The sequence below is a fragment of the Chinchilla lanigera genome, unplaced genomic scaffold, assembly GCF_000276665.1.
Source record: "Chinchilla lanigera isolate Chin_1 unplaced genomic scaffold, ChiLan1.0 scaffold00046, whole genome shotgun sequence".
Classification (NCBI taxonomy): domain Eukaryota; kingdom Metazoa; phylum Chordata; class Mammalia; order Rodentia; family Chinchillidae; genus Chinchilla; species Chinchilla lanigera.
The window spans coordinates 17,719,006-17,731,063 of record NW_004955447.1 but is presented as its reverse complement, the minus strand read 5'-3'; the positions used below and the strand labels follow the sequence as shown (position 1 = coordinate 17,731,063).

Genomic DNA, 12,058 nt, shown 5'->3' with positions numbered 1-12,058 from the left:
AGCTCCGACGGTGTCAGCTCTCCCGCTTTGACAGAATCGCCCTCGCAGGTTTCCCTGGCCACCTTCTCAGGCTGGCAGCTCCATGCCGCAAGCACAAGTCTATCCTCTGGTGGAGAAGGGCACCCAGCTGACGTGAGCACCTTCTCAGAACTGCAGGGAGCGTGATCTCGTGGGCATCCTTGCTCTGCTCCCCAGCTTGTCCGGCTTACAGGCAGACCGAGTTCACCAGCAAACTCAGGAGACAAAAGCTCCACGGCTCGGCTTCTTAGCAGGAAGTTTGCTTGCTTGCTTTCTTTTTCTTTCTTTTTCTTTCTTTTTCTTTCTTTTTCTTTCTTTTTCTTTCTTTCTTTCTTTCTTTCTTTCTTTCTTTCTTTCTTTCCTTTCTTTCTTTCTTTCCTTTCTTTCTTTCTTCCTTTCTTCCTTCCTTCCTTCCTTCCTTTCTTCTTCATTCTTTCTTTCTTCTTTTTTTCTCTCTCTCTGTCTCTCTCTCTCTCTCTCTGTCTCTCTCTCCTTCTTTTGAGATTACATTACTAAGAAACATTACGCACAAATAACAAGCAGTCTTTCATTATCAAAGCCTTTCTGGGCTCACATATTTTAAAACCAGGTCAGAGCACGGAAGTTTTTGATGGCTTCTAGATCAGAGGGAAAACTCCTAGGGTCAGCCAAATGCTGTCCTTGCCGGGCAGAAGAGCCAAATGTGTATTTAGGTTGAGAGCAGATCATGTTTTCTAAACGTGACCATCACAATATTTTCTGTTCTTCTTCTTTCTTTCTAAAGTTATTTTGCATTAGTGTATGATTTATTGGTACACTTACACTCATCCGGGGGAACTGGTACCTAAGGCCACCTTAACCCTCTTACCCTCCCTCCTCAGCCTCCCCTCTCCTTTCCTCCTTCTTTCTCCAGATCCCCTCGGGCCCTTCTCAAGAAGAAGAGTGAATGTCCCCTCCCCTTGAAACTAAGTGGGCATAAGTGACTGCTTCCAGTTCAGAGTGCTGTGCAAGCGGGACAAGGTGACTTTTGAGGGTAGGTCATAAAATTCACTCTCCTTCCACCTGGCTCTCAGGAAGCTTCCCCTGGAATACAGCTGCTTTCCGGGAGGAGGCCTGTGAGAGGCCTACACGGAAGGAACTGAGGCTGCGGCCCAGAGGCCTGGCTGAGCTACAACAGGTCCTCAGCATCAGCTTACTGACCAGGTGAATGAATCACCCTCAAGGGAGGTGAATCCTGCCCTCCTGAGCTGGCTTTCTCCCGAGGGCAGACTTATGAGCAAATGGAGCAGTCATTGTAAGCCAATATTTCGAGGCAGCTTCTCTTGCGGCAATAGATAATCACACGAGGGAAGGAAACCTCTCTCTGGACTCTGCAGGAGACTGCTACAGACGAAGTGGCCCATCAAGGTGCAGCAGGGTGCAAATGAAGTTCTGGCTCCCATAGGGCAAACCCTGCTGCCTTCTCTTCCCTGCTCATGGAGACTTGTTGGGTGCAGAGAGTTTTAGACACAGGTATTTTTCTTAGCTATTGCTGCCTACAGAAGTATGCGTGATAAGACTGAGTTTCGTGAGTCATCTCCCAGTGTCCAGGAGGGAGGCTCCTCTACTCCCTACAGCGCCAAGGCCGCCTCAGGTGCAGCAGCAAACCAGGAGCACACGGGCACTGCACTGCCGACTGCTCCGGGGGAGCCAGGGCTCACGTCACTTTGGGCCTGCCTCTGCGTTCTGGCTGGCCCGGGTCTACTTGTGCTGGCCTCTGTGTCTTGATCCATCCTGTCATGGCACACGTACAGCATCTTACCACACCCCACCGTCTGTCCCAGGAGGGACAGTCTATACCCCCAACTGAGGAGCTCAAGTCAGAGTCACAGTGGGGAGTAAAATAGGTTCTGGGAAACCACGGGACAGCCTTATGAACATGGGTTCCCCCATACATAACGAAAGAGCACTCGCCCTGTGTCCTTCTGGCCGGAGCAAATCGCTCCTGAACTTGGCAATGCTGTGGCCTCTTGAGGGTGGTGTTGTATCTCACTCCCTTGCTTACCAACGCGTATGCTGTGTGCACTACAGGCCTGGGCGCCAGCTCCGTACAGGGGTGCACGATGTCCTAGTTTAGATGGCAAGAGCTCGCCCGTGGGACTTCTGGGGTTGACTGGATCATGGGGCTGTGCTAATCATCACTGGTGAGTTTACAGCTAAACGTGATGTTCGGAGGTGAAGCCTGGTAGGAGGGGGTGGGTCCATGGGGGCGTGGCCTCAAACAAAAAAAGATGCTAAGCAGAAAGGATAACCTTGCCTCTCTCCTGGTATAACTCATTTTTCTATCTGATCACTCTGTTAGGACATTTCTCCTCTCAACTCATTTTATTTCTGTCTATAAAAGTAGGCCCTTTGCTCCTTTTTTGTTTTCCTGCGCCACTGAGAGGTTGGAAGAAGCAGCTCTCTGTGCTGCGGTGTTGGGAGAGATGAGATCCTCAACTTCCTCTGACACGTCCGTGCACGAGGGTGGAGCATGCGCGTGGCTGCCGAGAACCGCGCGCCCTTGTCGAGCAGCTGCTGGGAAGGCGGGTGAGCCTCCTCCGCCGGTCACCGGCGTGGACTGATGGGGCTGCTCCCCCTTTCTAACGCTGTTTTTTTAAATTGTTGAAACGTAGCCTCGGGACTCAGGGTCATACAGTAGCCCCCATCCCATCTTAGGTTTTGCTTTTCATGGTCCCAGTTACCTGTAATTAATTGTAGTCTGAAAATATGAAATGGAAAATTCCAGAAATAAGTAACTTGTAAGTTTTACACTGCAGGCAATTCTGTGTAGTTGGATGAAATCTTAGGTTGTCCTGCTCTGTCCTGCCCGGATATGAAACAGCCTTTTGTCCAAGATATCCACACTGGAGACGCTCCACACCTGCTCGCCGCTTAGCAGCCTTGTGGGTTGTCAGGCCACCTGTGGCAGCGGCGCAGGGCTTGTGTCCAGGCAGTCTTTATTCTATTTAATAGTAGCCCTGAAGCACAAGAGCATTCATGCTGGTAATTTAGCTATGCTAAAGAGAAGTTATGAAGTGATTCACTTAAGTTAAAACATGAAAGTCCTTGACTTAATAAGAAAATCATATGCTGAAGTTGCGAAGATATATGCTAAGAATAAATCTTCTGTGCAATTGTAAAGAAAAAGAGTGTGCTTTTACCGTCAGACTACAAACTGCAAAATTTATGGCTACAGTGTGTGATACGTGCTTAGATAGGATGAGAAGGTATAAGGCTGGTGTATGTGTATGTAGGAAAAATTAACACATAAAGTGTTTGGCACTGTGGTTTCAGGCATTCACCAGGGACCCTGGGATACAGCTGCGTGGATAGGAGGCACTTCTGGTGTTGGGAAGACTCAAAGCTGTGCTGTCTTCTGAGTAAGCACTCCGACAGGGCCACGGTGACTAACCTTGCTACTCTTCCACCTTCAGTCAGCGCCTCCTCTATGCAAGGCCCACAAAGGTCCCAAGGGGCTGAGGATGCAGAAGGGAACAAAGCTTAACTCAGACTCCCATTCTCACAGCCATGGCTTTCGCATTCAAGTGTGACCCGTGGTTAGAAAAACACTTTAATCTTATACGTGACTAGGTTGTTCTGCTTTACTTCACGAGACGCGATGAACTCTGATGCAGTCTATCCCACTCCTTTCCATAAAAATCCTGACTACAGTCAAGAACAATAATGAGGTGACACTGCCACTGTTAGATGTCTAAGATTTTAAAGGGAGAAAAAAATCCAGAGCTGCTAAGGGTACAGGAAAATGGTTCTCTGAAATCTGGTAAGGGTGGAGGTTGTAACAAATTTTTAGAAAATTATCAGACACTAGTAACCTTGCAATGAAACATAGATTATGAATCAATGATTCAATGGTTTTAAGAAGCTATTTCATACATAAGGTTACTATGTAAAGATACACACATGGAGGTAATACTGCAGTTTCATTCATAATGACAAGCTGGGAATGGTCTGATTGCCTCTATAGGGGACGTTCCTCCCTCCGTGCTCCCCTCCAGTGCAGTGGAACAGTTACGTCCATCCAGTTATAGCAAAAGTTACCATGTTCATATTAAAATATTGACTTAAATATAGATCTTTTCCTGACTCAGAAGAAAAATTTCTAGAATACTGTGTGTAGTACGAGCCCACTGTTAGCATCAATATAATTATAGTCCATAATTCCCTGTATATGTTTCTATTTATATGTATGTATGTACACAGTTGTGTAGACAGAATTGGTAGCTTTCACTCCCCTCGGGGAAGGTATTTGAGGTTGCATGGGTGCACGATAATTTGGTAAATATCTCTTTGCATATTTTATCTCCTTTGTCTTGATAAAATAGCATATACTATCTTTATAATTTAAATATATGAAGAGAAAATGAGAGAATAATAAAATTTTTAAAACTTTGATCAAAACCATTGAATTGCTATCTTGATCTGCTAGTGTGCAATAGATCAGCTTGTACAATTAGAAAAATATTAGTTTAAGAAAAACATTAGTCTGGAGAAAGATGACTAATGTGTGTGATTACAATACAACATGTAAGTGTGGTCGCGGGGGTGTGCACAGAAGGTAGCGATCCCTGAGCCACACACAGCGGCCTGTCCTGTACTCTTTCTACTCCGTGCTGGGAGGGGACATGTAGTGTACCCTGTGGGGACAACTGCAGGCTTTTTCCAGCTCATCTCGTACACGCTTCTCAGTCTGCCTTTGTCTTCTGCATAGTCTACAGGTACTGCCTGTGGGTGATCCAAATCGGCATCCCTGAAACCATCTCTGAGGAAAGACAGAGCAGGGACAGACTAGCAGCTCGGCTCCCTTCCAGCGAGAGTTGAACTTCTATAATTCTCCCGTTTGTACACCAGTCCCTAGGCACAGGAAGAACTCTGCCTGAACAGCTCTATTTCATCAGGCTCTGCATCTCTGGCTCCTTCTGGCTTAGCGCTGAGAAAGTAGGAGCAGATTCCAGAGGCAGAGAGCAGAGCAGCAAGTGGCAAGAAAGACACAGGGAAAACTGTTGGCTGTTGCTCCAGAATGGAGATGCAATGCGTGGAGGCAACTCAGCTGCAATGCACAAGTGCCCTGGGGCCTAGTCCCAGAAAAACAGACAGGGCGCCAGCAGATCATCCCAAGCACTTTGATCAAAACCATTGAATTGCTATCTTGTGCGCGCACAGACACGGGGGAGAAAAGCATTTGCGCTGAAGAGTGATCTTGAGTAAAGCCCGAGTTGGTGGCATATGAATGTTGAACTTCCAAGAACATGCCTGGCAGCATCCTGGGGCCGAGAAACGTTGTGGTTGGGATCATGGGCCTTGGAATCAGAGTAAATCGCACGAATCCTGGCTCCGTCACTTCCTGGGCCTTGGATTTCTCACTGGGAAAACAGGGCTAACACAGGACTACCTCCTAAAGTGGCTGCAGAGATTCACATGAGAATGGAGGGACACCACTTGGTGGACCCTGTGGAATGTGTTGAGCGCGGGTTATCTCTGCGGTTGTGCGTGGTGGGAAGCAATGGAGAATGGATAAGGGAGTCTGGTGAACGGCCGGGGCCATGTCTGATGCCATCTGTGTCTTACACCCTCATCTCTCCAGGGCTCTTAAAGCAGAATGGAAATCTCTCCTGACGGCTTCACCCCCATCTAAAAACAACAGTGGTTTTCTGCAAAATCACAGCTAATTCCTTAAACCCCTACTGGCTATTCTTCTTTATGTTTATCCCAGTTTTGTTCAAATCACGAATGCCTGGGCCATATGTAACTTTCTTTAACTGTATGAATGGCAGGCAAAGCCAGCTACCAAGGCCCATTTAGAAATAAAAGAACTCCCCTTGGGGTGTTGGGGTGGAAAGAGCCTCACGGCTAGTGCAGGGAGACTCTCGCCACACCCTGTGGACGGATGAGAAGCCCTGGCCGTTGAGAGCAGAGAGCTGCTGCTGAATGTTGAGTGCTTCATGCTAACAGCTGTTGCGAGAACAGATCCCTCCTTCTTAACGCACCCCTTGGACACCTCCCGCTGAGCGCATTTCTGCAGGAGCCTTAACGACGGGGCTTTCAATGGAGACAGACACTTTCCCCGTGCTGGCCCAGATGACTCCAAACACCTTACGGCCAAGGTGTGCTTAGGACAGTGGAGCTTCTGATCACAGGAAGAGATGGAGAAAACACTCTCCACTGAGTTTGTGGGAGCTTTAAAACATGACGTCTCCGGCACCATAGAACAATGACAGAAAATGCATGCGGGCTGTCATTGTACTACACAGCTATAAAGCCCGATACCTTCTGTTCTCACCTTTGGAAAAGTGCAGGGCCTGTGAGCATGTGAAGAGGGCTATACTGTCGCTGGACGCCACATAAGAACTTAAGTTTGCTTGGCCCCGTGTTTCCTCAGCACAGTTCATCACAGAGTCCTGTTGCCAGTGTGCGGTTCTTTCCGCCCACAGAACATCGCAGCACAGGGAACTGAGCCAGAGTCCCCGCTTTGCACTGTAGCCCTCAACATGCAGGAAGGGGCCACCTGTCACTTGTGCCCTGGGCCAGACCCTCTTGTGCAGGGCCTGCTGTACTGCAAATGCAGCAGCCTGCCTGGGAAAGCACACGCGGGCCGTTGGGCCATTCTGGGACCCCACTGACCAGGACCCGAAAGTCCACACTTGAGACTCTGCCTCTCTTCAGGAGTAAGTCTGAACTTACGAAGACAGGATGAGAGCGTTAAGTGAAGGCTGGAAACCGTGTACATCCGGGAACTTTCTGTAAAATTAGCCATGAGGAAGGGAGGGGGAGAACTCTAGGCTTGCACTCAGTACAGGGGCTCTTGGATAATTTGTAAGAATCGGACCTGCATTGCTTTATTAGGAGAAAATAAAGAAGGAAATACACCTGCCAGGCATTGCAGCAGGAGTTGCTAGTTACTGGGAATGGCAAAATGGGATCCAGCACGTCCGTTCCAGCCTGTTTACCGCTGCTCTAGAGTCCGATTGTCTGGCGGCTGTGTTCTGGCTTTTGGAGGAGAGCAGTTTTCCCAGAACATGCATTTGCTCAACTCTAAAAGACCAGCTCATCTATCTAGATTAATTAATGATTTCACAGTCGCTTTGAAGCTGGCAAAACATTCTGTTATTTCCAAGAGTTATTACCACTGAAATCCTGGCATAGCTTAGAGGGTCAGTCTGTAATCTTGTTAGGTCCTTTTAAATTTAGAAACTTTACAGTGGGTTAAAAATAGAGTCCACTTGTGTACCTTCCCTTCTTCCATCCCTGCTTCAAGTGCTGTTCCGTCATTCTGACCCATCCGGACACAAGCCAGAGAAAGTCTAGCACTCCTCACTTAGGAGTCTGCTGAACCAAAACGAAAGTCACTTCCAAGTGGGTTTTGGGGTAATGTTCGTTACACGTTGCTCATTCTCCCACGTAGTAAGCTTAGGATTATTATCTGTTTCTCCTTTTACAAAAGTCTTTTCGCTTTATGTCTTGTACTCTGAGTGACTACTTTGAAGATAATGATACACAATGTAATAACTATTGTTATTCTCCTATTTTTTAATTATAAGATCTTGTTTTATTTTCTCATAAAAAAGAGCAGAGGACTGCTCGTAAGCCTGGTACGCAGTACGTGGATCCGTGTTAAGTGGAGATCACGGGCCATAAGAAAAGTGCCCAGTGTGCTCTCCTGGAAGCCATCTGTCCCCACCTTAGACTGTGCATCTTGGCCAGAAAAGATCGCAGTGCTCAGGTCAGAAGATGCTGTAGAAGCCTGCAAGGCCAGGCTGCTTATCAGCGAAAGGTAGAGATTACCAGGATTTTAGAAGAGCCCAAATAGCAGCAATAGCTACATGGCACTGGCCAAGGTGATGGGGCGCCAGCATTTTCACGGCCCGCGAAGGGGATGCTGCTACACTCAGGGTTACCTCTCCATGGTTACTTACCTTCATAAACCTGCTAAATCCAGTTTTAAGGAGGTCAGTGAGGCCCGAGGACATGTGTTCGATATCAACAGGATCTTGCTTCTCGGGATTAAATATTTCCTCCACAACCTGCTTCAACAATGGCTTATAGAACGCCTGGAAAGAAAATAGTATGCTGTAAGTAAATACACTTGTTTGCTCTGTCCAGAGAAATGACAGTTTTATTTGCATCAGAAGAAAGCAAGCTAGTTTATTTTCCTATTGACCTGTGATTTTCTGTGTGTGAAAAACAACAAAACAACACTGAGCTTTTCTCTTTTATAAACTTTCACCCCAGTGCGCCGGGACGATTTCCTGTGCCTCACCCCTTCTCATCACATACGTCTCCCTACAGCGTGAATCACAGTACGGCTAACTGCTCAGCCAGACCTGAAGTGACAGTTGACGCACGACATGAGCTAGAAGGCCAAGTCCGTCATCTCACACGAATGAGAAGACAGCAGGTGGTTTTCCCTGAACACTCTTGGAGGGATGCTCCCCTCCGCTAGGAACGGGAATGTTGACCTACAACGTGCTGTCAGCACCCGCCTTACAGCATCCCTCCTTTCTCTACAGAGCTCAACTCCAAATACGACGGCCAGAAACAGCGTCTTAGATGACAGAGCGAATCTGAGCGGGGTCATGGAAGAAAGCGGGCCGCGGACGTGTGGGAATTTCAGGGGAGTTGGGGCAGTGCTAGCTTACAGCAGCTCCTATGGCGTGAGAGATGGTGCAAAGTGCCTTCCTCCTCTCTGACCTCAGTAGCCCGTCCTGATTTAGTTGTATTTGGAGGCAGCTCAGTCTCACTGAGTGCTGCGCTTTCTGAACTCGTTTCTCTCCACTTTCCCTAAGATTTTGCTGGAAGTTCTTCTTGTATCTCTCCTTCTCATTAACTAAGCCGTCTTCTGTCCAGCTGTGTTGCTACCATTGCTGTTCTGCTCACATCTGGCACATCTGGAGCATACAGGGCAGAGGCAGAAGGACTGTCTCCCGCAACATACTTTCTCTATCGCAATGTTGTGTGATCTGTGATCACCCCAGAAAAGCCAGGCTCTATTAGTGCACTGCTGACCTGTCCTGAGCTCTGTTTTTCTCTTTGCACTGGTCAGATATGTGAGTTGCCTGGAGCCATGGCCACGGATATTTAGTGTATTGACCTCGTCCCTGGCTTCATCTTACTTTTCTTACAGGTATCTTTAATTATTTTTCTTTTATTACAGTTCTTCTGAAATATCTTAGAAATAAAGCAAGGTGTAGACCATCAACATAAAAATGAGTACCCATTAGGAATATACTGGTATATTCCTTAGGGATGCCATCCGGGGAGAAATAGCATCTGCTCTGCGGAGCATTCCACGTTTTTCATGTGTATTAGTCAAACAGACCTTTATGTACCCAGCAATTTCCTGATTAATGACTGTGAAGGATAAGCATTGAACGGGAACACTGATAAGAGATTTGTAAAGGTATGGATCAACCTGCTCATGATAAGAGAAATTCAGACGAAAACGATACCAAGAGATTAAAAAAAACACAGCTTATCAGACTGGCAAAAATCCAAAGTCTGAAAACATACACTTTCAGTGAGGTCACAGAGTGACAGGAATTCCCATACCTTCCTGGTTGGGGGGGCACTGTTACAACTAACATAAAGAGGAATTGGGCAACACCCACCAGCCACACCAATGCATCTGACCGAGCGATTCCATCCTTGAAATTTATTCTGTGGACATTCTCATATATGCAAATAAGACCCACAAAAGGCTATTTGTAGTTTGAAATAACAAAAGGTTACAAAGCGCCTATCATGAGGAGAGGTGTGACCAGGAGGAAGTGCGCGCAGGTGAGGGGGCAGAGAACAAGGCAGAATGATGCACGGGGGACAGGTGTGAGTGCCGAGCGCTGGGCTGGCCCTGGCCTAAAAGGTGACAGAGGGAGGATGAAGTTTTACTGGCTGAACATACGAAAGTGAACTCCAGAGTGATACAAAAACTCCCACCAGCAGTGACCAAGGAGTGGGGCCAGAGGAGGAACCAAGACAGGAGGAAGATTTCGCACTGTATGGGTTTTTTCCAAAGCATTGTTTAAAACATCATTTGAAACAGCAAGAATGATTCCTTTTACTTATTAAAAAGTAATAAATTGCTTATGCGTTGGAAAGAAATTGGGCATAGCACCTCCAAATGTTAATTAGGGCTCTCTCTAGGTTTAATAGGAGATACTTATTTTATTTTTCCAAAATTTCCAAGCTAATAGATCGACTTCTAGATTCATAAAGTAATCTAGTAAACATTATTTTGAATGTTGTTAAAAATGCCATGGAGTGGCCCTGAGTTCCACCTAATACTCTTGCTCCAGTAAATTGTTCTTCAGAGCATTTCACTGATCTTCACCTTCCTGGACACTTCACTTTCCTAAATATAAAGTTTAATCTCTTGAAGTTTCTCCCCCAAGAAAAGTCCTTCGGCTGATATTTACCAGCACTGTCAAATATTAAATGACTTCTTCCTTAGTAACAGATCTAGCAAAGTACATTATAAACTGGCTAAAGGCCTGTGTTTTCCGGCCTTCATTGCATTTGGGTGCGAGCATGTAACTAGTCTGGGAAATGAGATGTACGTTTTTGGTTTTTTTTGTTGTTTGTTTTCTTCTGGTACTGGGAATTGAACTCACGATCTCACGCTTGCCAGGCAGGCGCTGTGCTGCTGAGCTAACTCCCCAGCCCCCGGAAATGAGATGTAAACAGAAGGATCACACAGGACTTTCAGAAGTTTCTCTTTTCAAATGCAAGAGTATGCTTTTCTCCCCTTTCTCTGTTCTGCTGCCTGGAACATGGAAGTGATGCCTGGAGCACTGGCAGCCATACTGGAAGATGGGGTTGTTCCTTAGAGATGAGGAGAAGAGACCTGGTAAAACACTAGTCGGTGATGACTTCAGAGCTATCATAACCACGACACATATAGCTAAACAACGACCCGCTTCACACAACAAGGAAAACCTTATGTTTTCAGCTACTATTTTTCAGCTCTATTTTACTTGCATAAATTTTTTTTGATATAAAGTATGACAGGAAGTTGAGAAGTAAAAGGTCATTCTGTCCTTTCAGGAGCTGACATTTATTTTGTTAGACTTTTTAAAAACAAGTTATATAAAGTAACTTCTAGCAGAATCACAGAAAAATACACAAATGCTGTCATATTTAAGAGAGACAAGACTATTCTCCTCAAACCATAATAAAAATAGCTGCTGCTCTCCATAGGCTGAGCTTCCTACGAGAAGTAAGAGGAGTGACCCCGAGCAGAGCTGAGATCTTCATGAAGGCCGCTCCCAGCTCAGCACCAACACTTCGCTCTGCTCTGTTCTGTGCCAGGCACATGTGCCAGGGCAGCAGGAATACTCCCAGGGCTCTGGAGGGCCCAACACAGCCCGGGGAGGCAGGAAAGGCGGAGGCACGGAAGGTTAGGGACAGCGGCGATGCTGGGCACTCCCCCTGCCCCCTCTCGGCTAAGCCCTGGGGAGTGCGGCCCCAGGACAGCAGGCCCACGGGCCGGGCCCCTGGCGGAGTGAGCAGAGCTCGGGGAGGGCTTCTCCCTGAGCACCTTCCCACTGGGGACTTGGTGATTAATGTGTGTTACTGGGGAGGTTGGAGATCTTTTTTATTTTAATTTTTTAAGGTAGTTAGTGAGCATTTATTTAGAATAAGGAAATAAACCATGATATTTATTTATTTATTTATTTATTTATTTATTTTGGTTTTTCTCCGGTACCGGAACCGAACTCACGACCTTGCGCTTGCCAGGCAGGCGCTTTGCCGCTGAGGTAAATCCCCAGCCCCAAACCATGATATTTAGAAAAGTAATAGATGACAAACACATCATGTAATCAAGAAAATAACATGAATGGTTTTATTAGCTGCCTGAAAACCCCTGTAATACTTCTTACCTCTCCTTAGTTGCATTGTCTTATGATAACAACTTGTAGTTCACATGTTTGTATAAAGGTATGATAGGTACTGACCTATTGTCTGCCCACCCCAAACTCTTTCTTTCTTCTTTCCTTCTTCCCTCGCTCCTTCCCCCTCCCCTCTCCTC

At 46.7% G+C, this 12,058-nt stretch overlaps 1 protein-coding gene across 1 annotated transcript in view; it reads right to left on the bottom strand.

Moving 5' to 3' along the window:
• The window catches only part of Scfd2 (sec1 family domain containing 2), a 406,746-nt gene that overhangs the window by 17,672 nt on the left and 377,016 nt on the right, over positions 1-12,058 (bottom strand). The window contains exon 7 of the mRNA XM_005392914.2: positions 7,950-8,084. Within this exon, the coding sequence (XP_005392971.1) occupies positions 7,950-8,084 (135 nt within the window). The remainder of the gene's footprint in view (positions 1-7,949; positions 8,085-12,058) is intronic.